The sequence below is a fragment of the Dromiciops gliroides genome, chromosome 1 (genome assembly GCF_019393635.1).
Source record: "Dromiciops gliroides isolate mDroGli1 chromosome 1, mDroGli1.pri, whole genome shotgun sequence".
NCBI classification, from domain to species: domain Eukaryota; kingdom Metazoa; phylum Chordata; class Mammalia; order Microbiotheria; family Microbiotheriidae; genus Dromiciops; species Dromiciops gliroides.
This window is the reverse complement of record NC_057861.1, coordinates 42,770,644-42,795,822: the sequence shown is the minus strand read 5'-3', so window position 1 is coordinate 42,795,822 and position 25,179 is coordinate 42,770,644. Positions and strand designations below refer to the sequence as shown.

The 25,179-nt window shown below is 48.0% G+C and overlaps 1 protein-coding gene across 6 annotated transcripts in view; it reads right to left on the bottom strand.

Annotated features, from left to right (window-relative positions):
* The window catches only part of ULK1 (unc-51 like autophagy activating kinase 1), a 56,411-nt gene that overhangs the window by 11,770 nt on the left and 19,462 nt on the right, over positions 1-25,179 (bottom strand). For 2 of the 6 annotated variants that reach the window (XM_043979722.1, XM_043979726.1), the window contains exons 6-20: positions 24,934-25,107; positions 21,976-22,049; positions 15,393-15,494; positions 14,127-14,185; positions 12,328-12,410; positions 10,189-10,239; positions 9,993-10,075; positions 9,319-9,478; positions 7,665-7,725; positions 6,974-7,063; positions 6,061-6,192; positions 4,233-4,378; positions 3,669-3,770; positions 916-1,178; positions 491-681 (exon numbers count right to left, since the gene is read on the bottom strand). In XM_043979722.1, coding sequence (XP_043835657.1) covers positions 491-681; positions 916-1,178; positions 3,669-3,770; positions 4,233-4,378; positions 6,061-6,192; positions 6,974-7,063; positions 7,665-7,725; positions 9,319-9,478; positions 9,993-10,075; positions 10,189-10,239; positions 12,328-12,410; positions 14,127-14,185; positions 15,393-15,494; positions 21,976-22,049; positions 24,934-25,107 — 1,771 coding nt within the window. The remainder of the gene's footprint in view (positions 1-490; positions 682-915; positions 1,179-3,668; positions 3,771-4,232; positions 4,379-6,060; positions 6,193-6,973; positions 7,064-7,664; positions 7,726-9,318; positions 9,479-9,992; positions 10,076-10,188; positions 10,240-12,327; positions 12,411-14,126; positions 14,186-15,392; positions 15,495-21,975; positions 22,050-24,933; positions 25,108-25,179) is intronic. The other 4 variants (XM_043979723.1, XM_043979727.1, XM_043979725.1 and 1 more) reach the window with 3 other exon arrangements.

Sequence of the window (25,179 nt, the reverse complement as noted above, 5' to 3'; positions counted from 1 at the left end):
TTAGGTCTCAACTAGACCCGTGAGCAGCAGGAACAGGGCCAGGTACATGCCTTTGGTGTGCCATGGGCTCTCAGTTACCTTGAGTCAGAGCTAGAAGGGACCTGAAGTCTAACCACCAGATGGAGAAACTGAGGCCCAGAAGGGTGGCCTTCGTAGGATCATAGGGACCACTGATTTAGAGCTGTCAGTGGCAGAATCAAGGGTAGACTTCAGTCCTAGGCTCTGCTCCACCAAGGCCGAGTCCCCCCGCCCCATAAGTGGTAATTGCCTAATGAAAATAGCTTGGTGAAAGAAGTTAAATACCACATATATGGATATGTGTCCAATGAGGAGGGAGTTCAGGGGCAAGAGCTGAGATTTGTAGCCAATATAGTAGTGCCACCCCCTGCTTCCCAACCTCAGCCATAGGGCTCCCAGTCCCCCTAGGCAACAAGGCCTGTTTGGGGGTGGGGGGTGGGGTGCTGGCTTCTCCCATGCACAGCTCCCCCACCTGCCAAAGGGTCCCTTGATCTCTTCCACGGGTCTCAAGCCCAGGCTGGGTGGGCTCTGGAAGTGGCCCATCTCTCGAAGGTCAGGCAGAGTCCTGTTCCGTGTGGGGGTCACCACTACCCCTTGATGGGCCAGGAGAGTGAGCAGGTTCTGGGAACTCGGCGTCTTGGGGAACTCAAATGCAGGCACAGCCTAGATGGGGACATGGTAATGTTTAGGTTGTGGGTCTCTGTGCTCCAATTCCTCTTCCCAACCGTTGCTGACCCCCGGTGCTCTGAAACCCCAGCCTCCCCCTTTGTCTCCTCCCCACTCCCCCACCCCCCGGCTGAAGGGGCCTCCAGACCCTGTCACCCCTCGCACAGCAAACACTCATCCTTCCTTATTTAAACCCCAAGTCCAAGATTCAGCCCTAAAACATCCAGTTACCTTGGTGGGAGAGCCCAGGATGGGGGGGAGGGGGTTCCGCTGCATGAAATCGGGCAGCTTCGGGGATGCCCTGAGGGTCCGGCATGGCTGCAGACCATAGTGCTGTTGGGGCGGACTTGCCTGGGAGTAAGCAAAGGGAGCCACCAGAGGGTCTGTGGGCGGCTTGGGCAATTTGGGCCTCACCACATGCAGGTCAGAGAGGTTGGGGGCGCTGTGCAGCCGGTAGCCAAGCCCCCTGGGAGAATGTTCTGGGAGAGAGGTGCCTAAGGGAGAGAAAAGTATAGATTCAGCCACGCTTTTGTAAGGAGGGTCCACTTCTTTTTTTTTTGGTGAGGCAATTGGGGTTAAGTGACTTGCCCAGGGTGTCACACAGCTAATAAGTGTGAAGTATCTGAGGCCAGATTTGAACTCAGGTACACTCCTGACTCCAGGGTGAGTGCTCCATCCACTGCGCCATCTAGCTGCCCCCACTTCTCTCATTTAACCCCAATCTCTCCTTTATTCCTCAGTATGGTGGGGGGAGACCCCAACCCCTACCATGCAGCATTGCCCCTTGTCAACTGCAAAAGAATCCAAAATCCAAAGACCGAAGCTGGAGCACTGCTTCCTAGCTATGAGACCCTGAGCCTCAGTTTCTTCATCTGCTAAAAGGAAAGTTAACATCAGCAGATGGCAAGGTCGGGTTACAATAAGATCTAGCCAGGTCAGAGAGCTGGCTGAAATCTAAGAGCTGACTTCACAAAGTACACAAAGGGGCAGGCAGGTCCAGGGGGCAACGGACTTGAAAAATGTTTGGGGGAAGTCAGAAAGCTGATGCAACCTTAGATTGCATCATCAAGCTGTGTCAGGTGGTGAGGAAAGAGATTTGATAAGTAGTATCTTCATTCTTTTATCTGCAAACGCACTTTAAACACCAATGATGTCAAGCCGATGCTCTAATTTTACATTGAAATAAGCCTCCATCTTACTATCAAGAGATGCGGCCTGGACATCTTTGGAGTGGCATGTATCAAGTTCTGGGTGAAACATTTTAGAAAGGATCTGGGTGGGCACCCAGGATACCAAATACCCAAGGGGGCACAACATACCATGCAATGAGGTGGACACCCAGGACCTTAAGGTCCCTGTTGAAGGAACTAGAAATATTTCAGCCTGGAAGAGTTTCAGGGGGGTAGATGGTAGAAGCTTTCTAGATTTATGGGAGGGCCTTAAGCCATCCCTTCCAGCAATGAGATCCCTGCTTAACAGCTGCCCTGCCTTTGAGGGTGTGATAAAGAGTCCATAAGAAAACCTTGATTTCAAATTCCACCCCTAATGTTCATCACCAGGGTGACCTTGGGCTGCTTAAACACTGGGGTCTCAAATATAAAAATCAAGGGGATTCCTTGAAATCTAAATCTGTGGTCCTACTATGTATAAAAGCACAGTCAGCTACTAGACCAGGGGTTCTTTTTTTTTCTTTTTTCAAGTGAGGCAATTGGGATTAAGTGACTTGCCCAGGGTCACACAGCTAGTAAGTGTTAAGTGTCTGAGGCCGGATTTGAACTCAGGTACTCCTGACTCCAGGGCCGGTGCTCTATCCGCTGCCCCACCTAGCTGCCCCTAGACCAGGAGTTCTTAATCCATCATCTGTGAACTTTTTTTTTTGTTTTTTTTTTTTCAGGGCAATGGGGGTTAAGTGACTTGCCCAGGGTCACACAGCTAGTAAGTGTCAAGTGTCTGAGGCCGGATTTGAACTCAGGTACTCCTGAATCCAGGGCCGGTGCTTTATCCACTGCGCCACCTAGCCGCCCCATCTGTGAACTTTTAAAAAAACACTTGGATAAAGAAGTGACAAGCAGGATGATTTCAGAAAAACTTGGAAAAACCTTAAAACGGATGCAGAGTGAAGGGAACAGAACCAGAATTCTGATACACAGTAACAGAAATAATGCACAATGATCAACTGTGAATGACGTGGCTATTCTCAGCAGTTTAATGATCCAAGACAAATCCAAAGGATTCATGATGAAAAATGCTCTCCACATCCAGAGGAAGAACTGATGTTGTCTGAATAACAGACCCAAGCACACTATTTTTCACTTTCTTTCTTTGTTATTGTTCAAGTTTTCCTGCACGAAATGACTAATATGGAAATATTTCACATGATTGCACATGTATAACCTCTATCAGACTGCTAACTATATTGCAGAGAGGGGAGGAAATTTGGGAAGTTTAACAACAAAAAAAACCCCAAATGTTAAAATAAAACATTAAATGCTTAAAAAAATACTTGAGGGACAGGTAGGTGGTGCAGTGGATAGAGCACCGGCCCTGGAGTCAGGAGTACCCGAGTTCAAATCTGGCCTCAGACACTTGACACTTACTAGCTGTGTGACCCTGGGCAAGTCACTTAACCCCAACTGCCTCACCAAAAAAATAAAATAAAATAAATACTTGCTATGTCTGGTTCCCTCTGTATTCCACTGTTCCAGGAAGGGAGGGGTCCAAAGGTTTCACCAGGCTTACTACCACAAGGGTCTGGGACACAAAGTTAAGAACCCCAGTATCCAACACTAAGTTTCCTTGCTTACAATACTCTGCTTTGCTCCAAGAATCTATAAATTCCCCTCTAGGGTTACTGAGGTCTTTATAGGGGGCACTTCCCAAGAAAGGTGTAGATTTCCAGTAAGGACCTCTTAAGATGAGGGGTAACCCACAGGGGAAGGCCCATATTTCCCCACCACAGGGGCAGGGCTTTAGATTCAACCTACCAGGCCTGGAGACCCTGCTACCACCGCCGCCAAGTCCACACATCTCCGTGCCTTGTGGGGAGGGGACCCTGCTTTGTCCTGGACGTTCTGGGATGGCTCCAGCTGTTATAGCAGTAAAAGTCAGCATCTTAGCAGGATGTGGAAACTGAGACACCCACAGCCTGACAGCCCTTCCCAGCAAACTCCTTGACCTCTAATGGGGCTTTCCAAATACACACGAGGACCCCCTCATCTCCACGATCCAAGTGTCATCCTTCCAACTTGGTCCCACATTCCCCTCCCTTGGAAAGGATCCTTCTTGACTAAGCTCCATCCGCACTGATCACACCGGCCACCCTTCAATCCCCAACACTCAGAAATCTTGCATCACTATGTTCCCAACTAGGTTCTAAGGTCCAGAAAGGCTGGGACTGTGTGCCACTGTATGCGAATACCCAAGACGGGTCTGCCCCTCGGAAAACACCCACAAGCAAGTGGGGACGCCATGACAGGGCTGGGAGCATCTAATCCAGGAGGTCAAGAAGGCTCTAAGGTTACAGGAGAAAGGAACGGGAGGGGACTCACCTTGGGGAGATGGGTTATACGGCTTGGCACCTCCCAAAGAAGATTTCCTGGGAAAGGTGGCTCCGTGCTCAGGGAAGGATGGCGGGGAGATGCCAGTCTTAAAGCCCAGGGGGCTGGTGCTGCTGGACCTCCGAACCATGCCAGACCTGAGGGGGCAGAGGGGCAGTGAGGCCCTGTCCCACACCCCCTGTTCGTGCAGCCAAGAGACCAAGGAGGTCTTGGGAGCAAGGATTGCTCTAAGGCTCCCGTGAGCAAGGCTGAGCGAAAACAAGCAAGTGCAGAAGCAGCCCAGGATCCACAGAAGCTCCAGATTTTCTGTTTTTCTGGGAAGGATGAGTTTCAGTGTACTCAAGCTCCAGACAACACACATCTCAGGCCAGCCAGTAGAGAATGGAAGCTCCATTCTGAGAATATGACTGCCCACCCCACCTATTACAGGACCCTCTAGCCAGAGACCCCGGGCTCAGCTCAAGGGCCTTCCAGCCAGTCCACGGCACAATGGCTGACAAATAAATGTCCTGCTGAATCAGGATCACGGTTTGTGTTTACTTTACAGAGCACAATGTGGCCTTGAGGCCAGCATGAAGGATGTGAGTACGGTGGCCTGTGTTGACCTTATTCCTGAGGTCCCTGAAATGCTAATGCTTTGCTCACATTTATCCTGGATGTAGTAGCTTTCTATAAATTAGCTTAGATTGGAAGCTCTTTGAGGGCCGGTGATCTCTTGGTATCCCAAATCACCTAGTGCAGGGCCTGCTCCATTTTTGTCCATGGATCCTTCCCCCAAGGGCCCAGTCCTGGATAATGGATCTTAATACTTAATGAACAGATAAACAAATCATGTGAGGGGCTGGGACCTTGGTCCAGCCTCTTACCCCAGGGGAGATGCAGAGCTGTTAGACTTCAAAACAAACAAATAAAACATTGAGGAACAATGGGGGGGGCGGGGAAGCACAGGCTTGTCAAAGAGTCAAAGGGTGTGGGTTCAAATCCTGTCCCCTAGATGCTTTCTAGCTATGTGTAATCTTGGATAAGTCATTTTGTGGCTCTGGGCCTCAGTTTTCCTATCTATAAAATGGGGGTGGTGAGAGTGGACAAGAGGTCCCATTTCACCTTGGGTTTCCTCACTGGTAAAAAGAGAGTCCTTTTCAATCTTTAAATATGTTATCTTATGATAGATTTGGCCTTTTCTCCCCAACCAAAGAAGCTGCCCTACAGGCTGGGGAGGAGAAAGGCAGCTCAAAGAGGAAGTGGGACAGTGAATCCAGGGGCCCCTCTCCTCAAGTGTGACCAAGTTCCCTACTTCATATTCATAACCCGCCCACCCCAGGAAAGGACTGACCAAAAAAATCAAACTCTGGCTCAGCTAATTGATACTTGTGCCCAGGTCGGAGCCTCAAACTCCTCTTAGTCATGGGTCTCCAAACTTTCCTTAGCATAATGCCTGGCACACAGTAGGTGATTAATGAATGCTTATTCCCTGCCTGGGAAAATGCAGGAAGATGCCTGGATTGTGTTAGGAGGCCTGGGTTTGAAATCTTGGCTCTAACCATCCCCTTTTTTCTGATCTAAGCCTCAGTTCTAGAACCTATACAATGAGAATAATAATCCTTGCCTTATAACATACTGCTACACAGGGCTATTCTGAGGTTAGTCCCATTTTCCCCTGGGGCTCAGGCAGAAACGGTCACTCCTCTTTTTAATTTAATGTTCTATGGATGAGCATGACTTTATTCCAGTAATAGATCTAGTCATGGTAATAGATCCCAGAGCTGGGAAAGACCCCAGGAAGCTCGGGCCTGGCCTCAGAGGGAAGGCCAACACTTACCGTGGTGGTGGCGGAGTGTACTGGTTGGGGGACTGGAGGTTCTGTTCGATTCTTCTGTAGTTCTGGATCTGAGTGGGGACAGGGATGGGGACGGACGGGCCATACCTGCTGCTGGAAAAAGCACTGGGTCGGCTGGGGTGGCAAAGAAGGGTAAGAGAAGACAGAAAGGCGGTGAGGCTGGGGTCACTATCTGCTCAAGGGTTGAGGGAGACATCCCCCCCCCCCCGACTAAGGCCCTGTCACGTTAAGAACTTGGGCTCCTTTGGGAAGTTCAACCAGGGAGATGTGTTCTCCAAGTCTTTTCAGACAGAGACCTTCCCTCCAGAGGAGCCTGGGCAGGGCAAGAGTCAGGCAGCAGCTGGATCTCATCCTGGTCACACTCACATGTGGGGTTTTCCACAGCCTGAGCCCCCGGGACTTTTCCCATAAACTGAGCCCCATCCTGGGCTTGGGGAATTCCCAGCTCTGACACCAAGGTTGCCCTGGTGTCAGGAATGAATGAACCCCAGCTCCCCACAGGGGCATAGTGTCCAGTCAGGCATAAACCCTGCTCTATTAGCCAAACTTCAGAGCTGGGGTGGGGGAGAGAAGAGGGGTGCCCAGGGGCATCTTGATTCTCATCTTTGGTGGGGCTGGGGGGTCAGGCCAGTCATATGCACAACTGGGCGGGGGCTCTGGTGGAGCCATGGGAAGACATAAGAGCAGGATGCTCCCAGTGTGTCCCCAAATAAGATGTGGAAAAGCAGGGCCAGCATCCCACCATGAGATGGGACCTCCCTGAGGGCAGGAGAGGCTTTGTCCTCTTATTGACCAAGGGGATCTCCAAGGGTATCAGGTTTTAGACCAATCACACCCTCCACCTTCAGCCATCGACAAGCCCCTGGGCTCCTGAGCATCCCCAAGATCTGCTTACCCAGAGGGGCTGGGGGAACCACTGTAGGGTGGTGAGGGAGATGGCGTCCGGCCTTGGCTCTCCAGCCCAGCTGAAGTCACCAGGGAGCTCCTAGAGAGATAACAGGCTTTGAGAGGGACACGCTGGGCCCACGGACCCTCTCCTGTTTCCCAAGGACAGACAACGGAGCCAAAGTCCCCTGGCCTTCTATGAGTCTGGAGATCTGGGGTCTAGTCTCCTTGTTTTGATCCCCTCTCCTCTCTGTACCTCATATATATTAAAAAAAAAAACAAACCCTAGGGGGCAGCTAGGTAGCATAGTGGATAAAGCCTGGCCCTGGATTCAGGAGGACCTGAGTTCAAATCCAGCCTCAGGCACTTGACACTAGCTGTGTGACCCTGGACAAGTCACTTAACCCTCATTGCCTGGCCAAAAAAACAAAAACAAAAAACAAAACGAAAAAACAAAAAACCAACAACCACAGTCCAAATGAAGAGTGACCAAAGTAGGAATCACAAGTGGTCTGCCTGGCCCCAGAGGAGCAGTAGGGTGGGAGGTAGGAGGCAGACTTAGGCTTCAGGCATCCTAGACCACCTGTAAATAGGGATGCTTGTTCAGGGTTGGGGTGGATTGGATGGTCCCTGAGGTGCTGCTGGGAGTGGCGGGGGTTGGCCCACAGAAATGCATGCCAGGAGTGGGGAGGAGGCCTTACCCACTGTACATCAGACTGTCCTGAGGGGCCTTGGCTCCGGCAGCTTCCCCTGTCAAGTCCGCTGGGGACAGGGAGAAAGAAAAGTCCATTCAGTAACATGAGGGCCCAGGTGGACCTCTGATTTCTCACCATGCTCCAACCCTACCCACCATGTACCCTACCACAGTAATACTACTGAATTGAGATTCATTCCTAAAGTCCACTCTGACCCCTCTCCTCTAGAGGTCCAAGTTCCTCAGTGGGTTATTCTGTGCCCCACCCCCACCGGTACCAACCCACATGTACTAGCTCTGTACCAGGAAGAATCCCAAAACCTGAGTTCATCTCAGCTCTGCCACCGACTACACTGATCGCTCTGGGACTCGGTTTCCTTATTTGTGCCTGGGGAGCTTTCCCGGACACTATGACAATTCAGTGGGTAGAGCCCCCTGATTTAGGGTCAACAGAACCTCTGCCACCTGTGAAATGGGGATGAGGACAGATAACACCTCCCCCCTCCCCAGGGCTGTTGTGAGGATCAAAGGATGTGATATTTATAAACACCATTGTTATGATTACTCCATGACTCAGTCCAACCATCTTGGATTTGGGGTCAAAAACACTGACTTGGAGCTCTGAGTGGAATCAGATGACCTCCAAGGCCCCTGGCCAGATCCTATGATCTAGGTGCGGGTGCCCATGGGCCCTCCAGGCTGCCTGGCTTGTCTGCCTGGTAACGGGAGGACCCAGCAAGAACCCTAAGACAACAGGAGCCCACTAGGGAGTCCAAAGACTAGGAAAATAAGGCCTGGCCTGGCCCTCCCTGGCTTTCTACAGAAGCTCATCTCCCGACCAGCTTTCAGTCTGCTGTAAAATCCCAGGAGGGGCAGATCCGGGGCTTACAGTAACTGAGTGACTCATCCCCGCTCCCCCAACGGCTGAGTCGGCAGCCTCAGGCTCTGCCGGAGCTGGGGCTTGGGCCAGCTCTGTCCCAGACCCCGCTTACTGGCGATTTCCAGGCTACTCTGTAGGGACTTCCCAGAGATGGGTGGGAAGGGGGGGGGGGGGGGCAGCCTTCAGGCCTGCCCGAGAACCAGTAGGAAACAGGTGGGCATAATGAGCCCCCTGGGGCAAAGCTGGGGTCAAGAAAGGGGGAGAAAAGGGGGCAGGTAGGTGGTGCAGTGAATAAAGCACTGGCCCTAGATTCAGGAGTACCTGAGTTCAAATCCGGCCTTAGACACTTGACTAGCTTGTGTGACCCTGGGCAAGTCACTTAACCCCCATTACCCTGCCCCCCCCCAAAAAAGATAAAAAGAAAGGGGGAGAAGCCTCCAGGATTCTGTGCAAGAACCCCAATGAAACCCAGCTCCAGGAGAGGCTTTGTTTAGACAGAAACCAACTGATTTCCCCAAAAGTTTTGTGTCGGATTTCTTTGGGCCAAAGGCTTGAAGTACTCATAGCTGCATGACCCGGGCCTCAGTTTTCTCATCTGTAAAGGTATCAAGAACCTGATCAGGCAAATCCAGGTGCCTGGAACCTCTGTGCCCCTCAGAGGCAGGGAGAGAGCACCCAGATGCTCATGCTGCCTGGGAAAGGGCATCCAGGAGGGACAGTTGGCTCCTGGCTGTCCACAGTACCCATAGCAACCCCTGCAACTTTACACGGAGGGTCTTACTTGGGAACTGGGCGGGGACCATGACAAAGTCATCCGTGTCACAGGAAGAGTTCTTGCTGCTGCCGCCTGAGTCCTTGGAGCCCTGGAAGAAGCCTCCGGTATCTGGGGCCGGGGAGGTCAGTGTCTTCTGCAGCTGCTGCTGCATCTCCCCCAGGGACTGCTTCAAGCAAGAGGGAAGGGGGGAAGCAGTTGATGAGGAGGGGATGGAAGGCACAGAACTTCTCCTCCCCTTAACAAGCTTTCTAAAGCAGAGGATGCTCTGTACTCTCATCTGGGGGAACGGAAGCAGATGGATGGTCCAGATGACCTCATGAAGGTCACGACCGGCTCTAACGCTCATTTTTCTTGGGCACTCGGCGTACTGGGGCACCTGGATGGGGGTCGGAGACTCGGGGGTTACAGCCCCAGCTCTGCTATGAAATCACATCCCTTTATCTGGTCCATGCTCTATCCATCTGCCAAATGAAGGGAGCTGGTTGGATCTCCCAGACACTGCCCAGCAGGAGGGAGTGTGTGCATCAGTGCCGGGTTCTCCTACAATGGTGCTGCCCTCCCCAGGAGGATGGAGCAGAGTGGGTGGGCCAGCTTCATCCCGGACGACCACCTTCCCTCTGTCTCCCCGGGGGCCCGCACCCCTGCCTGACACATGGCATCCTGTCCGGGATGATACTCACAGGAGGCGAGGCCAGGTGGGAGGTAGAGCTGCTACTGGAAGAACTGCCTGAGCTGGGGTAAGAGGGCATGGGCACGGGGGGAGCTGCAGAGAGAGAGAGAAAGAGGCACCATTGGCTGATATCTCCTTCCAGGCAGCCATGACCCCAAGATCCCAGGACAGAGGCTGGGGTGTGCCCTGGGGGTCCCTCTACTCACATTTCTTGATGGAGGAGCTTGCATCCAAGAAAGGGTGATGGAAAAACTCATCTAAATGAGGAAAGAAGGCAGGTGAGGAAACAACAAGGCCGAGGGGAGTCGGGAGCCGGCACGCCCCCACTCCAAACACCCTCTCTAAAACTGAGATTGGGGCTCCAACACCCTGCAGGATAGGAGAACGCTCCTCATGGCTCACATTTCTCTGAGGCTTTCAGGGTCTTCTGGCTTTGTTTTGAAATAAATTCATAATTACTTTAGCATTTTTTTTTTGGTGGTGAGGAAATTGGGGTTAAGTGACTTGCCCAGGGTCACACAGCTAGTGTCAGAGGCAGGATTTGAACTCAGGTCCTTCCTGATTCCAGGACTGGTGCTCTATCTGCTGTGCCACCTAGCTTCCCCTTTAAAAAATTTTTTTTGAGTTTTTTTTTTGAGGGCCTGCTTGCCCCTGCCTCACCTATTGAGAAGGCAAGAAATGGAATCTCGGTTACCCATTTGAAATCAGGCAAAGCCGATTTGCCTATTAGCTATGTCACAAAAACAAAGCAAGAAAAATAAAATTTAAAAAAGTCTGCTTCGATCTGCACTCAGACTCCTCAGTTCTCTCTGGAGGGTTTTTCCCCACCCTGAATCCTTCAGGAGCATCTGGGATCAATCACTGCATTGATCAGAATAGTAAGGCTTAAGGATTATAAAGTACACAACTATTCTGCCCAGTTTACAGATGAGGTAACTGGTTTATTTTCCCAGTTTCACACATGGGGAGCGGGGCAGGGGGAGGCATTAGGACAACAGCACACAGGACCTGTTCGGAGTCAGGAAGACCTCTCTGTGTGAATCCTCCCTTCCTCCCTCAGTAATCTCTGGATAAGCCGTGTGTCAGCAGGCAGCTGACTTACTTTGTCTGCCTCAATGTCCCCATCTGTAAAGTGGAAGATAATTCCTATGGCATTTATGGGGATTACTGTGAAGTTCAACGGGAAAAAAACCTCAAACTGACCACAAAGCTGCCTTCCACTCCAGCACACTATGGGGCAGAGATAACAGAGAGGCCCTCCTTCAGAACTCATGCACAATCTACCCTTTTCTCCTGCTCATCTTCTCCTGTCTGGGCCTCCAATTCAGCTAGGTCCCGCTTTGAGAATCAGGAAGACCCGAGTTCAAATCCAGGCATAACCTCATAGTGTGACCCTGGGCAAGTCACCTTAACGGCTATGTGCCTCAGTTTCCTCATCTGTAAATAATAAAAAGTACCCACTTCCCGGGGTTGTTTCGCAGATAATTTGAGTTATCTGTGAATATGGGGCAGTTAGGTGGTGCCACAGTGAACAGAGTACTGGGCCTGGAGCCAAGAAGACCCAGCCCAGGTACACTGGACCAGCCATTTTACCCGTTTACCTCAGTGTTCCCATCTGTAACGCGGGGCTAATGATAACACCTATTTCCCTGGTTGGTTGTGAGGACCAAGTGAGTTAATTGTAATGTTACATAAATGTTACATAAATGTTAGCTACGCTAACAGTAATGATGAAGTGCTTTGGAAAACTCCAAATACCATATACACACTAGCTGCTCTCACCATTACCATCATCTCATTTGTCTGTGACCCCTCCCTATCACCTTGCATAGGGTTAGTACTTAACAAATGTCTTTCTAATTGAACTAAATGATCTCCAGCTTCGAATCTATGGCCCCATCCAGGAATAAGGGCTTATCGAGCCCTCACAATAAAACCAAAGAGTGCTGGGTTACCCAGGACACCCCACAGCCGGGAAATCAAGAACCTCCTCCCTCTCCCACCTACAAAAACAGAAAGGATAAAGTCCTGGGGAATAAACAATCTACCAGGCCCATGAGCCAGTGACATGCAAGGTGTGCTGGGGCAGGGAAGAAGGGGTGTGTGTGTGTGTGTGTGTGTGTGTGTGGGTGTGTGTGGGTGTGGGTGTGGGTGTGGGTGTGTTGAGGGCCATGGGCAAGGTCTAGAGGCTTTCAAAAAGCCTCCTCCTTTTTGTTCTGGCCTTTAAATAACAATACCTATGCCCTACCTACCAAATGGGAAATCAGCATACAAGAAGGGGAATGAGCAGATTTGAGATGCTACCGGCCTCCTCTCCCCCAACCTGAGGCTGCTTTGCCACTTACCAAAGTCCATCCGATCTTTGTGGTTCCGCTGAAGGAGGCCCAGAAGCAGCTGTCTCAGGGCACTGGACGTCTCCCGGGGGATGCTGAGCATACAGAAAAACAGAAAGGCATCAATTCAACACGTACATGTGGTTCAGTTGTGTCCATCCTCTCTGACTTTGTGACCCCAATTTGGGGTTTTCTTGGCAGAGATACTGGAGCAGTTTGCCATTTCCTTCTCCAGCTTATTTTACAGACAAGGAAACTGAGGCAGATTTCAACTCAGGAAGATAAGTTTTCCTGACTCCAGACCCAGAGCTCTATTCATTGGGGCACCTAGCTGCCCCATATAGCTAGCTAGCAACATGTAGATATAATCATCTATATTTATATATCTATCTGTATACATTCCTATCTAATATCTTTTATCTACCTATTGATAATGCTTTTTTATAATAAACATTTATTTGTAGTTCTGAAGTTCAATTTTTATCCCTCCTCCCCCCCCCAGGGGGTAAGCAATCAGATATAGGTTATACATGTACAATTATGTAAAACATTACCATATTAGTCATTTTGCATAAGAAAACTTGCAGGGCAGCTAGGTGGCGCAGTGGATAGAGCACTGACCCTGGAGTCAGGAGTACCTGAGTTCAAATCCAGTCTCAGACACTTAACACTTACTAGTTGTGTGACCCTGGGCAAGTCACTTAACCCCAATTGCCTCACTAAAAATTAAAAAAAAAAAGAAAACTTGCATTTAAAAAATGAAAGTGAAATATCTGTTGATTAAATCCTTAAAAACAACCCAAGGAATAAGGGCTAGTATCACCCCATTTTACAGAAAAAAAAACTTGAGGGTCAGAAGTCACATGACTTGTCCCCCAAATCACAGTGCTAATATTTGAACCCAGGCCTTCTTGAATCACAAGCTGAGGGATGCAATGGAGCCAAACTTTAAACAGAGCCAGGGGCCACTAAACCACACCCGAGGATGCCAGCAGGCTGAGGACTTATCTAGAAAACCTCCTATTCATGTTAATATCTCTCTACTTTCATTTGTTCTGTTAAATATTTACCAGCTACAGATTTCACCTGGTGTGGGCCGCATGTCTGACTCCTCTGCCTGGAGCCACGTTGGGCCGACCTACAAAGGTTGAGGCCAGCTCGGTGCCAGGGAACACAGAGTACCCTACACAATGGAAACTTGGCTCTGCCCAGGATGTTTACAGAGTGTGGGGCAAGTGTAGAGTAGGGGCGATTTGGGTTCATATCCCACCATGGATGCTTCCTCCACATAGAATCTCAGATAAAATGCAAAACCCTCTCTGGACCTCTGTTTAAAATGAAGGCCTCCTTACTATAGCTGTGTGACCCTGGGCAAGTCACTTGACTGTCAATGCCCCACGATGAATGAATAAATGAATAAATGAATAAATAAATAAATAAATAAATAAATGAATAAATGAATAAATAAATAAAACAAAACAACCTCTCGGCACCTCCCCTACTTTGTAAAATAACAACTGGATAAGATCATCTGTTAGGGCTCATTGAGCTCTACAGGCAATAATCTGGGTCTGGACTGTCCTGGGGACAGGGAAAAATTGTCAAGGGTGGTGGTAGTGAAAGGGCCAGGGGCCCTTTTTGTTTATTTAATTTTTTGGCAGGGCAATGAGGGTTAAATGACTTGCCCAGGGTCACACAACTAGTGTCAAGTGTCTGAGGCTGGATTTGAACTGAGGTCCTCCTGAATCCAAGGCCAGTGCTCTATCCACTGTGCCACCTAGCTGCCCCAGAGGGAAAGTCTTAACTCTCACCTGGGCAACAGCGTCTTGTTCTTCTCATAGAACAGCCGTAGATCTTGCGGACTGCTGGCCTGGGATGGGGAAAAACACAAAATAATAATATTGCTTATTTGTACCAGGCTGTATTCCTGTATGTAGAGGCCTCCACCCCCTCCCCACGCAGACCCTCACTTGAAAATGGCTGACTACAGGTGGAACAAGGGGGTCTTCTGCTGGCTCGCATCTGAGCAGCCCCTTGTTACTACTAAGGGTGTCTATTCAGGTCCTTCTTTCCACCACAGCATAGATGAAGTGCTTAGAAACTGAAGGCAGCCTTTAACACCCCAAGGTTTTTGGTTTTTTGGGGTTTTTTTGCCTGATGGGAGCAGAAACATCCAAGAAAGGGACAAAAAATGGAAAATGACAGATGCTGGAGGGGTTGCTGGGGTGGGGTTGGATTGCCTAAGAAGAACAAGACTGTACTGTAAACGTCTAAGTTGGTGCTGTAAATGGAATAGAGCATAAAGCTAATGAATCTTTCCAAATGACAGAACACACATTTTACAAGGCTATAAAATAAAAATCAAACTCCCATTAAAAATACAAAACAAAACAAAAACACTGTTGGTGGAGCCATGAATTGGTCCAGTCATTCTGGGGTGTAAGTTGGAAATCATGCTCCTTAACTTCCTACAATGGGCATACCCTCTGACCCAGTTCTACCATCACTAGCTAGGCCAATATCCCAAAGACTTCTGAGAAAAAAAGGACCCTTATGTGTACAAAAATATTTACAACACTCTTTTTGTGGTGGCAAAGAACTGGGAACCATGGGGCTGAGGTACAGTTAAATTATGTTATATGAATGTAATGAATATTCTATAGGAAGAAATTATCAAGAGAAGTTTGGGGAGACTTGTATGGAACTGACCCAGCGTGAAGTAAGCAGAACCAGGAGGACAATTTGCAAAGTCACATCAACAGTGAAAGACTTAACTCTGATTGATCAAGGGCAGTCAACTACCAAACACCACGTCACAGCCGCCCGTGACTTTACATGCCACCCACCTCCTAACAGAGGTGATGGACTCAGGGCACAGAAATAAGGCAGAACTTTTGGGCGGGAGTTTGTTTTGCTTGACTGGACATATTTGTCACATGACTTTTATTCCTAATTGGGGAAGGAGGGAGCAAAACAGAGGGCAAGAAAAAAATGGATTTTTATTTATTAAAAAAACTTGGCCGAGAGATTTCCCTTTTCCTACTGGGCGCTGGCTCAAGGTACCTAAGAGGACTCACCTGGAAGGGGGCCTTTCCTGTCAGACACTGGTAAATGATTGTCCCGATACTCCATAGATCAGCTTTGGCATCATAGTGTTGGGACATGATGACTTCGGGGGCCTGTGGGAAACACAACAAGGTACTTTCTAGTGAGTCAACAAGCATGGGATAAGCACCTATTGTGCGCCTTGCTATGTGCTGCTGATACAAAGAAAGGGGAAAGCCAGAGCACTCACCCTCAGGGTACCTTCATTCTAATGGTGGGGGTACGGAGGCACCATGTACACAAAGAGACATGAGGTGCCTATAGTGAACAGATCCAAATCCTTGTAAGTGACGAGAGCTTTTCCCCACTAGGATGGGGTGATTCCTGCCCCCAAGAAAAGTCTGTGATCCCACAGAACTCTGCTACAAGAATATCAGGGTGGTCCCCTCCCTAATTCCTGGACTGGACTTTGCAGGTGCATAACAAGATGAAGGTGGGAGATGTCATTGTCAAGAACATTCCTGGTGCCCTACACACATAGGCGTGATGTTTGTCAGCATGGGGAACTCCTTCCACCAAACCAAGTCCTAGGCCCTCTGGAGCTTAGAGAGACCACAGAGGTCATCTAATCCAACCCCCTTACATCTGACAAATAAGGCTGAGAAAGGGGTGTGACATCTTTTAAGATCATATAGGTGGGGCAGCTAGGTGGCACAGTGGATAAAGCAGTGGCCCTGGATTCAGGAGGTCCTGAGTTCAAATTTGGCCTCAAACATGTGACACTTACTAGCTGTGGGACCCTGGGCAAGTCACTTAACCCGCATTGCCCCACACACAAAAAAATCATATAGGCAACAAAAGGAATAAGATCTGAGCTCTAAATTTTGATTGCTACAACTTTCTACCCTCCCCTCCCACATATGTTTTTAATTTGGAAGGAAGAAAGTGTGATATTTAAAATCTAAATTGTGTGGTTGCCTTAAATTAGAGCTTTAGCACCAGTCTTTGGGCATTAAGCAATTATTAAAGCATACCAGATATTCACATGGAGTTCAGAAAGTTAAGAAAAGGCCTATCTAGCCTAGAGTTCCAGACTGGTTGGGTTCCTCCTCAAGTCCTCTGCCACAAGCCTGCTTCAATCATGAACTCCCTAGCAAACAGTTTGGAAGCTTTTTATAGGTCCAGAGCATGGGTGGTCCTTAAACAGGGCTTCAATTTGGATTGGTTAGCATCATCCAAATCCATTAGTTCACTGAAGTTCAAAGTCTTTAGCTTCTTCTTAAGGGCTAGCCAGGTGTGCTTACAATCTAGTTAACTTGAAGTAGGCTAATCAGCAGTCAATCACTCACTTAATTCAATCAGTTTAGATTAATCTCCAGGTGGGCCTTTGAGTATCTGCTAAATCCCATTATTTTATCCCATATTTGCTCTCTCAAAAGGAAGGTTAATGGGAGGTGTTATTAGTAATAATGTAATAGTAATGTCTTATGGGGTCATTGTAATATTTCAAATTCACTCAAGGGAAGATCAAATAAGCATGACAAGCAGACCTTTTAAAATGAAAGTATAGAATTATATACTTAGAGCAACTGGTAGGAGATAGCGCTTTATCCACTGTGCCACTTAAGCTGCCTCTGGAAATTCTCTATGGTTTTTAAATGCAGCATTAAATTTAAAAACTCAAACAAGTTATGATGTAGCTTTTTGGGAAGCCCTTTAGTGACTGGGAACCTACTGCCTTCCCAAGCATCCCATTTTGTCATGTTACTATAATGTATGTTATTTTTCTTTACAACTGATCTGCTCTCCAAAATTTGGACCCATTGTTTCTAGTTCTGTACTGCTGCTTCCCCCCCCCCCCCCCCGCCTAATTCTTTTTTTTAAGCTTTAAAAAAAAAAAAGATCTGAGTTCAAAGCAGGCAAGTGTAACCCTGAGCAAGTCACTTAACCTGCTTGCCTCAGTTTCCTCATCTGTAAAGTGGGGATAATAACAACATCCCAGGTCGTTGTTATCACCACCACCATCATGATGTGACATAGCCAGGTTCTTAACCCTGGTTCCTGATGCCAGATCGTGCTACTGCTGCACCACACTTTCCCATGTGAACTGAGTTGTCTGGGGTCAGTTACAGAGAGAGCCTGAAAGACACATGAAACCCCAGTGATCCTCAGGATGGGTGGGCCATCAAGAGCCTGAGTGACCTCCAGCACTTCTAATCCAGATTAGGGACTTTATGGATAAGAGAAGCAAAGAGAATAGAGACCCGTGCCCTGGAGAAGTGGAATCAGGCCTCCTCAGTGTGTGAGCAGGACCAGTCTCTCCTGCCATCGTCACGGAGAAGGAGGAGGAGGAGATGGGGAGGGCTGAGCAACACATCAAATGGAGACTTTCTGGGCAAAGTGACTGCCTGAAAGTAGGCAGGAAAACCAGCCACCCACCACGTATGAGAGCAAAACCAGACACATCCTAAACAGGCCGATTAATGACTGAGAAACTGAAACTAGAGTGACTTCTTCCAGCCCAGAACACCACAGAGTCAACCAGAAGCCCACAGGCATCCCAAGCAAAGGGGTCTCTGATGGCAAAGGCTGCACCCAGTCAGGACAAAAAGCCAGCAGCCTCTCAAAGCCTGCAGACACTAATGAATGTCTGAAGAAATAAAGAGCTGAGGGCACTCTGAGAAAACCCTGAGGTGGGTGGGAAAAAACCACAGAACAGGCTCTGGAACCCCCCTGGGGAGGAGGGGAAGGTGAGGAGCAAGCAACTCTCTGAAGGACAAAGAACCAGATGTGGGAGTGTGTGTGTATATGTGGGTGAGGGGTTTGTAAGAGCCAAGAGAAGAGGCTCAGTGTAGGAACTCTGGTAGTGATCCAGTTTAAGCCAGAACCACCCCCAAAACACAGTGGGAAATGGAGCATGGCCCTAGCACAAGGCCCCAGTTCAAGAACCAAGGCTGGAGAGTTAAGTGAAGCAAAAACCCTGACAACTATTGTCCAGAGACACCTCAAAATCCAACCAGGAGAGAGTACAATGCCATGACAACTATAGGCAGAGACTCAAAGAAAAAGATGGATTTTCCACATGATCATACGAACATATCCACGAAATGAAGTCAGGAAAAAAAACAACAAAATAAAAACACTGGAGGAAAGAAAGGGAAGGAGAATAAGTAGTAAATCTCACCCAAAATTGGAATCCCTGAAAACTAAAACAGACCAATCAGCAACCAATGACTCCCTGAGTCAGCAAGGACAGAAGTGAAGAAAATGTAGGCTATTAGAAATACAGCAAAGACAACTGACCTAGAAAATAGGTCGAGAAATAATTTAAACTCCCTGAAAATTATGATTTAAAAAAAAAACAACAGGGGCAGCTAGGTGGCGCAGTGGATAAAGCACCAGCCCTGGATTCAGGAGTACCTAAGTTCAAATCCAGCCTCAGACACTTGACACTTACTAGCTGTGTGACCCTGGGCAAGTCACTTAACCCTCATTGCCCCACCAAAAAAACCCAAAAAAGAAAACAGCCCAGACAATCTGTTTCAAGAAATCAATTAAAACTGTCCAAATTTATTAGAACCAGAGGACAAAGAGAGGAAAAAATTTGCCAATCCCCTGCTGAGAACAACAAAAGGATAAATCCCATGAATGTCACACACAGCCAAAATCTAGAATTTCCAAAATACTATAAGCAACCAGAAAGGAGTTCAAGTACTTGAGGAACCACAGTCCAGATCACATAAGACCTGGCAGTTTTCAACATAAGTGAAAGGAGAGCTTGGAAGACCAAAAAGCAAGATATATAAAAACCTGTAGTTCTCACTCTAGATATACTTACAGAAAGAGCTGGCCAGTGAGCAAGAGGGAGACCAGGAGAGAGGGAAGAGACTCTCGATAGATAAAGATATCTATTTCTCTATATATCTAAATTTATAGATATAGAGAGGAGGTAGAAGGGGGAGTTGCAACCAAGAATAACTTACTCTGCAAAGCTGAGCATAATCCTAAAAAGAAAAAAATGGACCTTTCATGGAATAGGATTATTAAGCATTCTTGATGAAAGGACAAGAGCTAAGTAGGAATTCTGAAATGGAAACAACACAACAGAAAACTAGAAAGATAAACACATTTGAGCAATACAGGAAGGGGCTGTTTATTATAATAAAGTGCTAATATTCTAATGGGGGGAGAAGACACAAATGCCCCTTCATAAATAAAAGTAATGTTTTCCAAGGTTATTAAGAGAGTTAAACAGTTTAAAAGGAAAAACAAACTTCATGACCCAGAAGAAGGGATTAAAAAGAAAAGGAAAAAGACCACAAAAACTAAGAACTGGAAATTGAAGGAGTGCCTGTCAATCAGGGACTGAACGGAACAAACTTTGGTATGTGAATTTAAAGGACTATTATCGGGTCATTAAGAAATGACCAGGGGCAGCTAGGTGGCGCAGTGGATAGAGCACCGGCCCTGGAATCAGGAGTACCTGAGTTCAAATCCGGCCTCAGACGCATAAACACTAGCTGTGTGACCCTGGGCAGGTCACTTAACCCCAAACGCCTCACTAAAAAAAAACCAAACAAACAAAAAAAAGAAATGACCAAAGGGAAGGTTTCAGAGAATCCTAGAAAATGAGAATAAGTACGAAATGAATTGAGAACAATTCATACAATAAACACTGTAAAGAGAAACAACTCTGAAAGACTTAAAAGCTCTGACCAACCACATCACAAGAGCTATGATGAAGCATGTTGCCCACTCCCTCACAGAGAAGTGGGTGATGGACACAGTACTGAAGGAGACAGATTCTTCTCACATGGCCACTGAATGATGTTTTGCTATGATTATGTTATGAGTTTCTCCCCCTCTCTTCTTAATGGGGGGGGGGGGTAGGGGAAAGCATTGAAATTGTTACAACACATTTTTTGAAATTACAGATAAATTGCTGCTTAAGGATTACACTTCTATACCCATGGAGGAACAAACTTGGCCTTCTGCTGGTAGGGAAGCAGTCTCAAAATGACTTGGTAGTTGTGGGAAACACTGGGTCTCACAAGAAAAGACAACCATAGGGCAGCCAGATGGCACAGTGGATAAAGCACTGGCCCTGGATTCAGGAGGACCTGCGTTCAAATCCAGCCTCAGACACTTGACACTTACTAGCTGTGTGACCCTGGGCAAGTCACTTAACCCCAATTGCCTCACCAAAAAAAAAAAAAAAAAAAGACAATCATGAAGAATCCTAAAAAACTTGAGGGGAGAGATGTGAGAACCAGAAGCACAATTAACACGATGACTTCCTTGACACAGAGAGCAATCCTGACTTCACAAGCAGATGGCTAAGCATGCCTCATGGCAGGGAGTCAGAAGAAACAGGGAGGACCTTTGTGTGTATATTAGCTGTCTTGCTCTGTCTACATCAGCCCAAGGTCCAACTCCTGTATGATGCCCCCCACAGCTTCTAGTGCCTGGCCATCAAAATCACCTTGTGTATCTCTTACAAGTGGACGCCGTCTAGCGCATCCCGCCACCCTCTCCCCATTCCCTCAATAACATGTTATATCCTTGAGAATATTATTTGGTTTTCATCAAGGACAAGGCCAAGTACCTTGGGTGTGCCTGCTGACTGATAGGGGGCTCCCCCTAATTAATGCTGGCTGATTGAAGAAAGAGTCTATCAGGGTGAGGAGACTCATTGGGGAAAGAATGATTAAAAAAAAAAATCATTAAAACCATAAAGGAAAGGAAACAGTTAAAAGAATAGTGAAGCCACAAGGATCAAGGATGTGTCCTGCCATGGGTATGACCCTAGGATGAGAAGTCTGGGGGGCAGCTAGGTGGCGCAGTGGATAGAGCACCAGCACTGGAGTCAGGAGGACCTGAGTTCAAATCCGGCCTCAGACACTTGATACTTACTAGCTGTGTGATCCTGGGCAAGTCACTTAACCCCAATTGCCTCCCCACCGCCCCCCAAAAAAAGTAAGTCTGAGGAGGACAGCTAGGTGGCACAGTGGATAAATCACTAGCCCTGGATTCAGGAGAACCTGAGTTCCAACCCAGCCCCAGACACTTAATAGCTGTGTGACCCTGGGCAAGTCACTTAACCCTCATTGCCCTGCAAAAAGAAAACCCAAACAAAAAACAAACCAAAAAGAGAAGTCTGAGAGATCCCCAGGCCAGGAGCTTGCCACAGATGAACCAGAAACTTGTGCACCCCTCATATCTACCTCCAGAGCCACTCAAAACCAAGAGGCTAACCTAAGAAGTCAGCAGTTCTTGGAAAAGAATGTCTGAAGCTGTGTGCCTGAACATTCCAAGGGGCAGGAAGGCTCATGAGAGGACCACTGGGTGCTATATATGCACACATATGTGCACATGGGCCAAGCACGGACAGGACCTAGCATGGTCATGAATTATTTTGTTGCCTAGAAGCACACGCACACGCAAGCAAATGTAAGTGTTTCTTCACATACTCTGTATGTGCATGTAGGTACTCATGTCCAATGTTCACCATTAACATGGGTGAATGCTTGCATGTTCCTTCCTTCCAGCACATGTGTATGCCCATACTTACAGCATGCATGTTGCGGGGGAGGACAGGATGGGGACAGTGCTCACCATGTACATGGGGGAACCGCAGAGCGTGGCCGCCATCATGTTGTTCTGTAGATAACGGGCAAATCCAAAATCCGCTACAACAAAGAGAAAAATGCACTCAGGGTATGTCTGTGCTGCCCAGCAAGCCCCAACTCCCTTTTGTCTTCAGACACTGACAAATACCCATGGCAGGAGGGGTGTCCAACTCTGGATACAGACCCTCCAGACATATATACAGAGACCTCTGGGAGAGAAGACTCGGCTGAGGCAGGCCTCCCTCAGTCACCCCCTTCCCCTTTCTCTCCCTCCTCCCACTCCTATCTCTGTCTCTCTTCCAGCAGAGTCCTGGGCACAGATCGATCACAAGAACCCAGCTAGGTGGAACAGTGACCTAGACCTAGAGTTCAAATCTAACCTCAGATATTTACTAACTCCATGACCCTGAGAAAGTCACTTCTGCCTTTAGTTTGCTCAACTGTGAAATGGGGATAACAGCATCACCTTCCTCAGAGGGGTTGTAAGAATCAATGAGGGAAAATTTTGCCAAGTGCCTGGCACACAGTAGGTGCTTAATAAATGCTCATTTCCTTCCCTTCCCTTCATCAATGCTTTAGTTTCCCACAACACGAAGGTCAGAAGAAATGCACTGATTTCAACAGCAAGAACCTCTTAGTTTAGGCCCAAAAGGACTTCCTGCCCCAGGCAAACTGTTTGGATGCTTTGCCCAGGGAGCCAGTTACCACCCAGGGGACCTTGCTCATGTTCCCTCCCCTTTTCAGGTCTCAGTTTCCTCCTCTGCACAGAAAACTGGAGAAGCTCCTTTTCTAAGGGCCCCTTCAGCTTAAGCCCTTAGCTGTTGGGAGAGAGAGGGATGGAGCAGGGGATTCTCTGGCCAGCAGGAGCCCACACTGCCTGGGTCCCAGGGCTCCCACTGGCCCATGAGTGGTTAGGGCAAAGCTATCTCTGCACTGATGAACCCAGGTATCTCCATTCCAGTCATAAAAGCCTGCCTCACAACTGAGCATGGCCTCAGATGACCCCGTCTGCACTCATTAAGCAAGATAACTCATTAAACAAACCTGTGGGGAGACAGAGACGGAAGTCAACTCTGCTCCTGGCTCAGTTACCCATTAACCTGTGCAGCCCCAGACGGAGAGAGGGAAGCTGGGACCAACCAGACTCTGGGGCTCTGGCCTCTGCCTCACCTTAGCGCCCAGCACCAAGGGGCTGAAGTCATGGCTTACATTACAGGCCCCAGCCTCAGGGGTATTCCCGCCATGGAGTCACAAACCCTGGGTTCCAGCAGGGCCGCGGATATCTCCTAGGACAAGCCCTGTAACTCCCTGGGCCTGTTTCCCTCTCTCAAAAATAAGGGGACTGGACTAGATGACTTCTCCAGACCTATGATCTCAGGCTTTGGGATCAGCAACCATAAATTTTAGATGCCATTTGTACAGAAAAAGAAACTGAGGCTGCCTAGATAATTCACATCCCAGGTCAGGTTAAGGTCTGCACAAGGCTTCATGTTTATTGTTATATGGACCTCAGTCAGTTACTCTCCTCTGTCTGATGCCTTGGGCCTTGGAAGACACACCCCCATATCCATGATAATAACTGACTTTTTAATGCCACAGGTGGAGTCAGAGCCTTTGTTGTTATGGTTCAATAGCACCTTTTTGTAACTTGTACCCATTAAAAGAGAATACTAGGGGCAGCTAGATGGCGCAGTGGATAGAGCACCGGCCCTGGATTCAGGAGGATCTGAGTTCAAAATTGACCTCAGACAGTAGAAGAGGCAGCATTTGAACTCAGGTCCTCCTGACTCCAGCCCCAGTCCTGTAGCCACTGTACCAACCCAGCTGCCCAACATGTTTACTATCCCAAGTGAGACAGACAAGAGGACAAGAGCCTGAGGCAGGATTTGAATCTGCATCTTGCTAATTTCAAGTGTTTTCAAATTTCAAATGCTTAATCCAAGGCTGGAGGCTGCCTTTATCTTATAAATATGAGCCCAGGTTTGAAAAGGGAGGGGAGGGGCAGCTAGGTGGCGAAGTGGATAGAGCAGGGCCCTAGAGTCAGGAGAACCTGAATTCAAATGTGGCCTCAGACATTTAACACTTACTAGTTGTGTGACCCTGGGCAAGTCACTTAATCCTAATTGCCTCACTTAAAAAAAAAAAAGAAAGGGGAAAGGAAGGAGATTCCCCTCTAGAGAGACCAACAAGTTAATTCTGCTTTTAGTACCTGCTTTAAATGGAAATGGAAACAAAAGCCACAGAATAAATTGAAAACAGACCCTGTAAAGTGGCTGGAAAGAAAAAAGAACTAAGAGAAATGTCCCCCAAATCCTTTGCAGAGGTGGAGGATAGGCCATGAGCATGCATGAGATTTTTTTTTTTTGTGAGGCAATTGGGGTTTTCATATAAAAAAAGTCCTCTAATAATAATTTTGTGTGTGTGTATACACACACACAGCACTTCAAAGTTTGGAAAATGCTTTAAAAATCTCATTTTACCCTTACAATTCTGAGAGGAAAGGGGCAGCTAGGTGGCACAATGGATAGAGCACCAGCCTTGGAGTCAGGAGTACCTGAGTTCAAATACGGCCTCAGACACTTAACACTTACTAGCTATGTGACAGTGGGCAAGTCACTTAACCCCAATTGCCTCACTAAAATAAATAAATAAACAATTCTGAGAGGAAGGTGCTACTCCTCATCTCCATTTTACAGCTGAGGAAATAGGCAGACAGGTGAAATGACATGTCCTGGGTCACACAGCTAGTTAGTGTCTGAGGTTGGATTTGAATTCGGGTCTCCTTGACTCCAGGCCTGGTGCTTTATTCATCTAGCTGCTTATAGTTAGTAGGTGCTTAATAAATGCTTATCGATTGACAAGAGGCAATTTTGGGCAATCTAAAACCAAAAGATATAAATGACAATCTTCTCTCTAAAGGAGAGGAGGGCCTCTGAGCACTCACCGATCTTCACCCGGATGTTGTTGGGGTTGGACTTTCGGCCCCCGGAGTAGGACAAGAGGATATTCTGAGGCTTCAGGTCCCGATGGATGATGCCCTTGCTATGTAGCATCTTCATGGCGCCTGTGATCTGCTGGAGGAAGAGGCGGATGGTGTCCTCACTCAGGGTCCTCATGGCTGGGAGAGAGAGGAGGGAAAGAAGAAAAAAAATTCCACCCAGCCGTCAATGGTGAAGAGGAACCTACCTTG